This window comes from Ipomoea triloba, chromosome 6, assembly GCF_003576645.1.
Source record: "Ipomoea triloba cultivar NCNSP0323 chromosome 6, ASM357664v1".
NCBI classification, from domain to species: Eukaryota; Viridiplantae; Streptophyta; class Magnoliopsida; order Solanales; family Convolvulaceae; genus Ipomoea; species Ipomoea triloba.
The window spans coordinates 26,383,193-26,395,547 of NC_044921.1; the positions used below are offsets into that span (position 1 = coordinate 26,383,193).

General features: G+C 35.9%; 3 protein-coding genes across 3 annotated transcripts; all 3 read right to left on the reverse strand.

Annotated features, from left to right (window-relative positions):
- Nucleotides 1-60: 60 nt before the first annotated feature.
- On the reverse strand, nucleotides 61-2,148 carry LOC116022348 (aldose 1-epimerase-like). The gene is made up of 5 exons (XM_031263031.1): nucleotides 1,858-2,148; nucleotides 1,696-1,745; nucleotides 1,485-1,608; nucleotides 1,072-1,170; nucleotides 61-923 (listed from the first exon to the last, which is right to left on the reverse strand). The coding sequence occupies exons 1-5, from the start codon at nucleotides 2,030-2,032 to the stop codon at nucleotides 283-285; spliced, it is 1,089 nt and encodes a 362-aa protein (XP_031118891.1). The 5' UTR covers nucleotides 2,033-2,148; the 3' UTR covers nucleotides 61-282.
- Nucleotides 2,149-3,724: 1,576 nt separating this feature from the next.
- On the reverse strand, nucleotides 3,725-5,476 carry LOC116022347 (aldose 1-epimerase-like). Its single transcript, XM_031263030.1, has 5 exons — nucleotides 5,290-5,476; nucleotides 5,117-5,166; nucleotides 4,895-5,018; nucleotides 4,572-4,670; nucleotides 3,725-4,472 (listed from the first exon to the last, which is right to left on the reverse strand). Exons 1-5 carry the CDS (start codon nucleotides 5,468-5,470, stop codon nucleotides 3,820-3,822), a joined length of 1,107 nt encoding a protein of 368 aa, XP_031118890.1. The 5' UTR covers nucleotides 5,471-5,476; the 3' UTR covers nucleotides 3,725-3,819.
- Nucleotides 5,477-8,006: 2,530 nt separating this feature from the next.
- Nucleotides 8,007-10,220, reverse strand: LOC116021550. The gene is made up of 2 exons (XM_031261978.1): nucleotides 10,068-10,220; nucleotides 8,007-9,268 (listed from the first exon to the last, which is right to left on the reverse strand). The coding sequence occupies exon 2, from the start codon at nucleotides 9,183-9,185 to the stop codon at nucleotides 8,202-8,204; it is 984 nt and encodes a 327-aa protein (XP_031117838.1). The 5' UTR covers nucleotides 9,186-9,268; nucleotides 10,068-10,220; the 3' UTR covers nucleotides 8,007-8,201.
- Nucleotides 10,221-12,355: the final 2,135 nt, after the last annotated feature.

Consider the following 12,355-nt stretch of genomic DNA (forward strand, 5'->3'; position numbering starts at 1 on the left):
ATTAGCTGTCCTTCCCCAATCCCCACCATTAAAACATGGTTTTTGATAATAGAATTATGATTTCATGGTTTATTACTTGGAATCTGAACAGAGTAAGAATGAAACAGACTTTAACTGGATAGGAAAGAGTGGCAAATTGCTTGACCCTAAACTTTTATTGAATACAAACAACAAAGCAATTTGCTTCACCCTTTCCCACTAACAAAAGGACCCAAGAAAACTGAATTTAGATGAAGGTATTATTGCCTCGGTCCCTAGATCCTAATTCCGCGACAAAAATCCCTATTGGCCGGTGTGGGATGCATCATGAGTAGTGAACCGATAAACCATGACATGGTCATAAGTCTCGCCCGGATTCACAATCTGGGAAGGGAAATTCGGGTGGTTCACAGAATCTGGAAAGCCTTGGGTCTCCAAGCACAATGCAGCATGTTTTTTGTAAACATATCCACCTTTCCCCTTTGTATCTGTCAACATATTACTCGTGTAAAACTGAACACCAGGCTTGTTAGTCCACAGCTCCATTTTTCTACCAGATTTGCTATCTACCACCAAAGCAGCCTTGCCTAGATGCTTGGGACCATGGCTGTCCAACACATAGTTTATATCATATCCACCCGGGAGCTCATTCAACTCGCTCCCTATTGCCCGTGGCTGCAGGAAATCATACGCTGTCCCTTTCACCGGTGCAAGGGCACCAGTAGGGATGAGCTTTTCATCCACAGGAGTGATCTTAGAGCCGAAGAGCTGGATAGTATGCGACAAGATATCACCACTGTCATGGCCACCAAGATTCCAGTAGGAATGTGAGGCTAGATTCACTGGTGTTGCCTTGTTCAGAGCCTTGGCTTTCATTCTTATTCCCAGCTTGTTTTTGCCAATGAACATGTAAGTCACACTAACAGACAGATCCCCAGGAAATCCTACACAGATTCAAACATCAATTCCTGAATCATAAGCTACTTGGGAAGCTCCTAGTATGCTCTGTCTAAATTAAAAGTTTAAACTGATAGTGAGACTACACGTTTGCATCTTATACCGTATATGATCAACATATCAGCTAAACCTTACCTTGTTCTCCATCATAGCTGTTGTATGAGAGAGTCAGATGGCTGTCTTTCTTGTAATCTTCCACAGTCCATATCACATCACTGAATCCTCTGAAACCCCCTGGATTTAGATGACAACATCACATTGTTATCATTATTCAAATCAAATGTTATAAACATAAATGTACAGTCTAACTATCAGCTTAAGATTTTAGTTGAGATGAAACGTGTGCTTCAATTTGAAATCAGAGCCAAGAGACTATGATTCACGTGTTGCTTGTAGCCTTTAAAAAAAATAGTCCGCCCGCACACGTGAGGGACTATCAACTTAGGGTTTTTGCCATAAGATTGAAAAACTCGGTTACCCAGTGCATACCCACCCTCGGATAGTGGTTGCCGGTTTCCCTCGTCATTCAAAAAGATTGAAAAACTCACCATGGAGAGTGTTTCCATGATCATTTGCAGGCAATCTGTACTCCACACCATTAAGCTTGAAGCTTGCTCCCCCAATCCTGTTAGCAACACGCCCAACTATAGCACCAAAATAGGCTGTGTCATTCTGTAAACATGTCAAAAAAAAAAACACATTTAATGATGTCCCAACACCTCACTAAGAGACAACTAACAACCATAGCCATAAACTAACCTTGTAGTCATCAACAGAATCGAATCCAAGAACCACATCTCCCAATTTTCCTATCCAAACATTAGATTAAAGATAACTAAAATCAGGTAAAGCAATCAAGAAGATAAGATCTACCAGGAAAAACTCAAGTTTTTACAGGAGAAAATCCATGAACTAACAAACCATTTTTATCAGGGAGGATGACAGAGATAACAATTGCTCCATAGTTTGTGATCTTCACAGAGAAGCTGCCTCTCTTGATCTCATATATACCCACTTCTTCACTTGCATCACAGAAGCTCCCTGTTAAGAAAACAGCCAAAACCAAGAAAGACAACAATCGATATAATGCAGCCATCGTGATTCAGATCAGCAAATACAATGCACTATTGCACTCCCTTCTATCTGTATATATCACATTTAATTTAATGTCTGTATGACTGTTTAAAATCTTGGAAATAGCGAAAAACAGATAAAGTTTTGTCATTTATGGATAAGAATATTATGACTTTCGAGTATAGTAATATTTATAACTTTTTTATATTTTTACATATCGGGTAGAATATTATTTTATTTTTTTCCTTTTTTTGCTTCTTGAATAATAGAGTAAACGAAATGGGAAGTCACAATGGACAAAACCGATTTGGTCCATGCGGATAGACAAATGATTGGAACATTTTGAAATGGTTAACGTTGTTTGTTGACTAAATGTGTTTGCAGGATTAGACAAGAACAGCTGGATATGAATCAAACCTGGCGGCTCCGAGAAAATGCTGACAGGGTTACTACTCAGTGGCTTGTGCTAATCCACGTTGACACGTTGTCATTAATAATTTTTCCAATTGCCAACGATTGTATGTGGAGCTAGATAAGATTTTATTTATTACTCCGTATTCTTTTTTTCCTCCCACAAGCTTGAATCTTCAATTCTAATGGTCCTCACGCCTCGACAGAACATATGGCAGGGGAGTCGCTCCTACACTACTGTTGGTGAGGCTTGATCACGGGTCTTTCTTCCCAAACTTCATCCATGTGACTACTGAGCTGCTTATGCGAACGAACCTAATGTTCACTTTGAAGCAAAAGTATGAATGGGCTAGTTGTCATTTTGGGCCTATTGGGCTGGCCTTGTCTTGAGTCAGATTTGGGTTTTTGAAACTAAAAGGGGACAATGAGTCTAGGCCAAATCAAACAAATCAAAGAAGCCTGCATGAATTATACATTTATGCCCTGCCCAACTCCTTTACACTGCAATTATTATTCCTTGGACCATGAATAAAAGATACATTTTATTATAGAATGGAAGCCAAGCAATTTACTTTTATTAGACAATAATTCATGTGATTCAGCACAGAGCTGAGAGACAACACCGTAGCAATGAGACAATTAGACAAACATCATCATTAGCAAAACCTTAACCTTTTCATGCATGGCGTATTCGACATTATCATCATATCACGCATGCAATGCAAGATAGACATTGTATCTTGCTAACCTCATTTTTTCACGCCATTATCATACCTTACAAATTATAATTATCCCGAAAAGCTTCACGAAAATTCGGTGGGTTTTAACAACGAGAACTTCTGGGTGACAACCATCGTCAAATACGCCGAGTGTCAAAGAAACTACGCAGCCAGCACCGGCGTGCACGTTCTGGACGGCTGCCGTGCGTGCATTCATGGCGGCCGGAGAAGAAGGGACCCCCAGCGCCCTCACTTGAGCTGCCACCGGAATTTCAACAGGAGAGTGGTTGTTTCCGAGTTCTGATCTACTTCAACTATATGTTTTGTGTTTTTTTTTTTTAATCAAGAAATTTGTAATCATTTCTTAGCTTTTTGCGTGCGAGTTGGTTGTACCTTTGGTGCGGATTGGTCATATTTTGAGCTGAAGAGCCATGAAGAAAACAAGAGTGGTGGAAAGGCCAGACAGCACAAGGAGGAACACCACGGGCTGAAATTTGTACTATGGACCCTGATCCAATACATAGAATTTAAGTTCATAATATACAAAGTTTAATATGCCATTGTTTGACTCTAAACTTTTATTTAATACAAACAACAAAGCAATTTGCTTCACCCTATATCCTAATTACGCGACAAAACAAAATTGTGTAGGTTTTATATTGCGTTGGATCCCTATCTATCAGTAGCCGGCGTGGGATGCTTCATGATCATGAATAGTGAACCGATAAACCATGGCATGGTCATAAGTCTCACCCGGATTCACAATCTGGGAAGGGAAATTCGGGTGGTTCACAGAATCTGGAAATCCTTGGGTCTCCAAGCACAATGCAGCATGTTTTTTGTAAACATATCCACCTTTCCCCTTTGTATCTTCCAACATATTACTTGTGTAAAACTGAACGCCAGGCTTGTTAGTCCACAGCTCCATTTTTCTCCCAGATTTGCTATCTACCACCACAGCAGCCTTCCCCAGATGATGCCTGGAACCATTGCTGTCGTCCAACACATAGTTTATATCATATCCACCCGGAAGCTTATTCAGCTCGCTCCCTATAGCCCGTGGCTTCAGGAAATCGTACGCTGTCCCTTTCACCGGTTCAATGGCACCAGTAGGGATGAGCTTTTCATCCACAGGAGTGATCTTCGAGCCGAAGAGCTGGATAGTATGTGACAAGATATCGCCACTGTCATGGCCACCAAGATTCCAGTAGGAATGTGTGGCTAGATTCACTGGCGTTGCCTTGTTCAGAGCCTTGGCTTTCATTCTTATTCTCAGCCTTTTTTTGCCAATGAATGTGTAAGTCACAGTAACAGACAGATTCCCAGGAAATCCTACACACATTCAAACATCAATTCCTGAATCTCTGTATGCTCCGTCTAAATTAAAAGTTTAAACTGACAGTGAGACCCAACATAGTAGCTAGACCTTACCTTGTTCTCCATCATAGCTGTTGTATGAGAGAGTGAGATGGCTGTCTTTCTTGTAATTTTCCACAGTCCATATCACATCACTGAATCCTCTGATACCCCCTGGATTTAGATCACAACATCACATTGTTATCATTATTCAAATCAAATGTTATAAATATAAATGTACAGTCCAATTATCTCATCTTTTAGTTGAAATGGAACACATGCTTCAATTTGAAATCAAGCCAAAAGACTATAGTCCACGTGTTGCTGGTAGCCCATAAAATTGAAAAACTTGGGTTACTACGTGTTTCCCTCGTCACTCAAAAAGATTGAAAACTTACCATGGAGAGTGTTTCCATGATCATTTGCAGGCAATTTGTACTCCGCACCATTAAGCTTGAAGCTTGCTGCCCCAATCCTGTTAGCAACACGCCCAACTATAGCACCAAAATAGGCTGTGTCATTCTGCAAACATGTCAAAAAAAAAAAAAAAAACACATTTAATGATGTCCCCAACACCTCACTGAGAGACAACTAATTAACAACCATAGCCATAAACTAACCTTGTAGTCATCAACAGAATCGAATCCAAGAACCACATCTCCCAATTTTCCTATCCAAACATTATATTAAAATCAGATAACTAAAATCAGGTAAAGCAATCAAGAAGATAAGATCTACCAGGGAAAACTGTACGCAAGATTTCACAGGAGAAAATCCATGAACAAGAACAAACCATTTTTATCAGGGAGGATGACAGAGATAACAGTTGCTCCATAGTTTGTGATCTTCACAGAGAAGTTGCATCTCTTGATCTCATATATACCCACTTCTTCACTTGCATCACAGAAGCTCCCTGTTAACAAAACAGCCAATACCAAGAAACACGACAATCGATATAATAATGCAGCCATCATGATTCAGATCAGCAAATTTGGAACTCTCCTGCAAGCGAAAAACAGATAAAGTTTTGTCATTTATGGATAAGAATATAAGGTACGGTCATCCCTAATAGTAGAATTTCAATGGTTTTTGAAGGTTTGGGTGTCCATGTGGATGAGAGAAAAGATTTGGTTTTTGACAATGAAGTGGTCCCCACCATAGTGCTACAACAACCCCATTGTAAATGCGTGAGGCACAAATCTCGTACCCAACTGGAGTGCGTAAATCTCTACTTTTTTTTTTAATTTGTATTTTTTCATTTTCTTATTTGTTTGTTTTTTCCTTCCCTCCCATCTTCTCTCCCTTAATCACATGCAAAAGCTCATTAAAATAATAGTGTAAACGAAATGGGAAGTTACAATGGACAAAACCGATTTGGTCCATGCGGATAGAAAAATGATTGGAACATTTTGAAATGGTTAACGTTGTTTGTTGACCAAATGTGTTTGCAGGATTAGACAAAATAGGAGACAGTATACGACCACAACACTACCAAAATAGATCATCAGATACAATAGTTCAATTCATGGTTGCCTACCAAAATAGATCATCAGATACAATAGTTCAATTCATGGTTGCCGGAAATCAGCAAGAATGGAAGCCAAGCAATTTACTTTTATTAGACAATAATTCATGTGATATGATTCAGCACAGAGCGAGAGACAACACAATAGCAGTGAGACAATTAGACAAACATCATATCATTAGCAAAACATTAACCTTTTCATGCATGGCGTATTCAACATGAAGATCATATCATGCATGCAATGCAAGATAGACATTATTGTGTCTTGCTTACCCATTTTTTCACGCCATTATCATACGTTAAAGTTTACAGTTATCTCGAAAAGCTTCAAGAAAATTCGTTGTTTTTAGCAACGAGAACTTCTGGGGTGACAACCATCATATCGTCAAATACGCCGAGTGTCAAAGAAACTACGTGGCCAGCACCGGCGTGCACGTTCTGGACGGCTGCCGTGCGTGCGTTCATGGCGGGCGGAGAAGACGGGACCCCTATTAGAATTGTGCACAGCAGTTGTAACAAGAAAGGGAAAAGGTATGTTGTGTATTGATGAGTTATAAACGGAAGTTTACAGATTGCTTACTAAAGAAGAACAACTGCAGTATATATACAAGTAGGGAGGAAGAAACAGATGGACACATTGTGAATGTACACTATTAACCTTGCTATTTTCTTCCTAATAGCTTCATCCTCCAACAACCCCAACGCCCTCACCGGAATTTCCACAGGAGAGTGGTTGTTTCCGAGTTCTGATATACTTGAACTATATATATGTTTTGTTTTTTTTAATCAAGAAATTTGTAATCTTTTCTTAGCTTTTTGCGTGCGAGTTGGTTGTACCTTTGGTGTGGATTGGTTTGTTCTTGCTTACCTCGTTTCTTCATGCTATTATCATACATTAAAAGTTACAGTTATCCCGAAAAGCATTACGGGAAGGTGAATTATATCTATGGTGAACTGATCGATGAAATGATCTACTCCCTCCGTCTCATTTTACCTGTCTTACTTTCCTTTTTAATTTGTCCCATAATGGTGTCCACTCTCCTAAACTAAACACCACTATTATTCTATTTTTACAAAATTGCCCTTATATGTATTTCATACTTTTAAGTTAATTTATTGTACTTTGTACTATGTAGTACTTGTTGTAGTCAAAATATAAGACTATTTTTATTCATTTTACCTATTTTTCTACTCTTTATTTAAACAACCAAGATAATTTTGTTCTTAAGTTTTAATTTTTCATTCTTGATGAGCTAAATTAGGGGTGAGCATACTTATCGAAAAAAAAATGACGCATTCAATAACCGATATCGAAACGATAAAATTTTTTTGTTTTCGGCCAATTATCGGTTATTAGTTTTAATTGATAAATTCGCGGTTAAAAAATTTTTGTTATTCGATAAATCAATTATGGACGTTCAAAATTTCGATTATTCAATGAATCGGTTTTAAATGGGTTATGACATTCAATTTTTCGATAATTGACATAACCGATCGAAAATCAAACTTCAATTTTTGGTCAATTATAAAGATTTAAAAATACTCCGTACTCCGTAGTTATCAATTATTGATCGTAATTTACCCGTGTTCACCCCTAAGCTAAATACTCCATAAATATTACTCCCGGTTCACTTGAGAAATTTAAATTACGAGTAATTTTTTAACAGAGACATGATCACTGCATAAGCTAAATACCCATGCTTCTGCATAACCAAAGAAAATTGACAATCACCTTTGTAATGGTGTAACTAAAACATTAATGGAGAAAGCTTCCATTTAAAAACAAAGTTAAACTTTCATAGAAAAAATCAAAACAATCATGAAAATAGCCTAATCACACAATACACAATACTGAAAATATGAAACTTAAAAAATAAATAAATAAATAAAAATGAACAGAGCATATTTTACACTAATTACACAATATATAAGCATAAAAAAAAAACAACATTGCAACCCTTAAATAGATTACATGGATCAATTTATACAAAATAAGCAAAACAGACTACTCTAATCATCATAGTGTCTCCTGCCATACACTTCAACACAAAATACATTACAAAAGCAGCAATGCTAGATACAAATGTTCACCAAAAATACAAATACAATTACACTTCATACCAGAACTTTACAACGACAAGTACACTTCACCAAGCAACCTCATTTTCAGAACTTTACTGCTAGAGACTTGAAATTGCTTCATCTAAGACTTCTGGATCACATGCGATAGTGGTAGGTAATAAGCCTTCATGTGCTAACTTTTGCTTATTTATGTGTGGCAGCTTATAATTGTTCCCTCCGAAGTTTTTCATAACTTCAACCATACATAATTGCAATGTTAGAAAAACATTACTAAGACTTTCTACCGAGATCTCATTAAAGGCTTTATGAGTTGCAGCAACTAGTTCATCCACATTGCGAGGAGCTTCTTGATGTTGTAAAGATTGAAGAGCTCTAAAGAAACCAAGATCCAATACATTCATGTCTGGACTATTTGGAGGCTGACAAGTTATGTGAATATCAAAGCCATCTTTATTTGCAGCCTCCAAAAATTCAGCATCGTTCATACTAATATGTGGCTTTGCATTATCTTGTTGAATATATATAGTCTTTGAACTACTTAGAGACCATTTTGCACGTATTGCAGGCAATACATAATCAATCAACCATTTTCTTGTAACTTCTTTATTTACAGATTCAATGGGCTTAGTTTCTAAGGTTCCAGCTTCCCGGTTCTTACTTCTACGCTTAGCTGGTTCTTTATAAACAAATGGGAACATCCCAATTTTCCCATCAAACATTTCATTTCTTTCTAAATCAAACCGAGGGCGAGCAACAGCACAAAGAAACATAACTTTTGTTATAAACTTTTTACTTTTACAAGTACGATATGGTTCATCTTCCTCAGGCAGTAGATAATATTTTTGAGAAGTTCTTGAGAGGAAAAACCATTTCTCATCTATATGAACCCGGTCATACATATCTATGAAACATGGATTATTATGAGACGAACTTGAATCAATCATAGATATGCAGAACTGTAATCTTACCTTCCGGTTTTCCACTGTTAACATAGGCTTGACAGCATTTGAGTGGGATTTCAAAGATCCATCCTTAACTCTCCGGTGAAGGCTTGTTTTTGACATGCTTAGTGCACTAGCCATAGAACGAATTGTTGTCCAGCGATTCAATGGGATTCTAGCAACATCTTCAGGATTAATCGCAATCCTTTTCCTTCCAACATTACCTGACAAGTTTAAAGAAATATCAACCGGAACACCATTTGCAACACAAGCAATCCCTTTTTTCCATATTCGACTAACAGTTCTTGTAGACACAGAATACATATTTGCAACTTCTTTAACTGAACCATGTTTTACTTTTCCATTCACATTGTGTTTTAATAATGTTTCAAAAATAACATTTCTCTTATCCTTAGAGCATCTCGTGCTTACATGAACACCATTAGAACTCTCTTCTTGTACAAACTCCATTAGTAGACTAAAAACTTTTTTTTTAATACAGAAAACCTCTCTGTTATGAAGTACTCTAAGAAAGAAATCAAAAAAAGGCTTCCTACAAACACACTATATATACAGAGTACTAATAGACACTAAGCATTCTATTGACCATAAGTTAAAAAAAAATAGAGTATTTTAATCCGTAAATGTCATATCAAAAATTGGCGGAAAATTTTACTGCTATTTTTTTCTCAGTTTTGGTGATCCTACTGCATATATAGACAGAAACTATAGAGTAATTTTTCTTTGAGAAGTACAGTGTATAAAAAAGGGTGCTCTATATAATCATCAAAATTAAAAAAATTGAGTTTAAAAAAAAGAGAGAAAAAAATAGATTCAAAGTTTAAAAAAAAAAATTCGTGCTCTGTATTTCAATTTGTGTGATACTAGGATTTGAGATTCAATAAAAAAAACAAATTAAAAAAACCCTAAATTGAAGGAGAACTAAGAATAACTTTTCAAAAGCTTTAATCTTAAAGTCACTATTTGTAAGGAAACTCCATAGATTAAGTGTAGATTACTAACCTTGATATCAATTTTTTAAATTGATTGAAAGATTGCAAAGCCCATGCTCCAATTTCATCAAAACTCCATTTTCGTGTGTTGAAATCTCTACGAAATTAGGCGATGCATATCTTCAATATCTTCCCATATGAGTACGGCGATGTAGATTTCAGTCTTCATGGAAGAAAGGATTTTAGAATTTAGAAAAAAATGGAACTAGAGAAACGAAAGAAAACGAAAGAGAAAGAGAAAAAAGTACTCTGTAGAAACGTATGGTTTGGAGAAGAAGAAAAGCATATGGTTCCTTCCAGACTTTAGTGGATTATTGAGTGGCTGGGAGAGAAAAAAAAAAAAAAAAAGAAGGGCAAAATTGGAAGAAAAATTACTTTTACTTTGTTGCCTAAAATTCCGTGCAAAAAGAAAATAGGACAAGCATTACGGGACGGAGGGAGTAATTGAAAACAACAATCAAGTTCTGAGTGAGGGTATGAGATGTGGAATGGATGATGAGGATGAAGATGAATTTATAATGGATTTGTGCGACATGGAGTAAATAATTTCTATATTTGTCGTCCTCATATTTAGTATAGTGTATGAAATACTACATATTGGGTTCAAATTTCCATAATAGCCTTTCCTATGTATTTTATATTGAAAATCATTTTTAAACTAAAATCACTGTATAGATATGATATTAAAAAGTATGTAATATTTTAGTAGGTTCATATTCAAATACAATATGTCAAATTGGGTCTTCTAGCCCAACAAAAAACCTTTGTAATCCTTCGTTCATGTTGCGTGTACTTACCGTGCATTTCCCGTGTTCTTTGCTTTGTTCTTGGATTGTGAATGTTATATATATAATGGATTGTCAACATAAATTTCTGTCATTCTACTTTATTAATTAGCCTTTTAATTTTCAGTACCAAACCCTAAATATCCGGATGTTCTTCGGGTAGGAGAGGACGGCATATTTATATTAGAAAAGAAAAGAAGAAGAGTAAATCTTTCATAAATCATGCAATGTTGACTTTGATACAATAATCATTTTTAATAAACATTTATAACAATAGTAAATGTGATAGTAATCAACATATAGATCGCCTATATTCTTGTAGTTATGAAAATATGAAATTTTAATTAAGGATAAAGCCCTTCCAAATTACACTATTAATTGCATTTTTTTCTTTATATTTATTGTTGTATCCTTTTATCACCCTCAAAAGGTGAATCTCTCATTTTCAAACTCCTACGCCTACCCGGCATAATTGTGGAATTATGAACAGATAAATCACAATTCAAATTACACATGTTGATTACTTACCTTTCTTTCTTTATATTTTTATTGTTGTATCCTAGCTTTTATCAATTGACTTTGAAATTGTTAATGGGTACCTAAGCCAATTGATACATTTCTAATTGCTTTATCCTTTCCTCTTTTGAGAGACTACAATTGTAGCATCCTTTATGCTTCATGCATGGACAGCTTATGAGAGTAATAATTCCACTGCAAAAAGAAAGAAAACCAAAAAAAAAAAAAAAAAAACCAAGTTCAGTTAACTAAATAGGTACTTTTATGTCTAATTTTTACTATGGTATATTCTGAATCTTTAAAAACACAAAATATGAAAACTATGGTTGTACCTTTGGTGTGGATTGGTTTGTTCTTGCTTACCTCGTTTCTTCATGTCATTATCATACATTAAAAGTTACAGTTATCCCGAAAAGCATTACGGGAAGGTGAATCCATGGCGAACTGATGGATGAAATGATCAAATTGAAAACAATTAACAATCAAGTTGTGAGTGAGGGTATGAGTGGTGGAATGGATGATGATGATGATGATGAATTTAGAATGGATTTGTGCGACATGGAGTAAATAATTTCTATATTTGTCGTCCCCATATTTGGTATAGTGTATGAAATGCTACATATTGGGTTCAAATTTCCATAATAGCCTTTCCTATGTATTTTATATTGAAAATCATTTTTAGACTAAAATCACTGTATATATAGATGTGATATTAAAAAGTATGTAATATTTTATTAGGTTCATATTCAAATACAATATGTCAAATTACGTCACAACCAAAAACCTTTGTAATCCTTCGTTCATGCTGCGTGTACTTACCGTGCATTTCCCGTGTCTTTGCTTTGTTCTTGGATTTTGAATGTTACCTCCTACGTTTCACACCGTAGTTGTACCTTAAAAATGCCCCTAACCCCTAAAATTAAAATACAATAATTGATATATGTCATGTAAAGATCATATCATGCATGCAATGCAAGATAGACATTGTGTCTTGTTT

What these genes read in the sequence shown, in the direction of transcription:
- LOC116021550 (XM_031261978.1), bottom strand. Translation starts at nt 9,185, where the DNA reads ATGGCTAGTGCACTAAGCATGTCAAAAACAAGCCTTCACCGGAGAGTT.
- LOC116022347 (XM_031263030.1), bottom strand. Translation starts at nt 5,470, where the DNA reads ATGATGGCTGCATTATTATATCGATTGTCGTGTTTCTTGGTATTGGCT. An exon ending in CATCCTCCCTGATAAAAATG is followed by an intron (nt 5,167 to 5,289) that starts GTTTGTTCTTGT and finishes ATGTTTGGATAG; the next exon opens with GAAAATTGGGAGATGTGGTT. An exon ending in CAGCTATGATGGAGAACAAG is followed by an intron (nt 4,473 to 4,571) that starts GTAAGGTCTAGC and finishes GAATGTGTGTAG; the next exon opens with GATTTCCTGGGAATCTGTCT.
- LOC116022348 (XM_031263031.1), bottom strand. Translation starts at nt 2,032, where the DNA reads ATGGCTGCATTATATCGATTGTTGTCTTTCTTGGTTTTGGCTGTTTTC. An exon ending in ATTCTGTTGATGACTACAAG is followed by an intron (nt 1,609 to 1,695) that starts GTTAGTTTATGG and finishes ACATGTTTACAG; the next exon opens with AATGACACAGCCTATTTTGG. An exon ending in CAGCTATGATGGAGAACAAG is followed by an intron (nt 924 to 1,071) that starts GTAAGGTTTAGC and finishes GAATCTGTGTAG; the next exon opens with GATTTCCTGGGGATCTGTCT.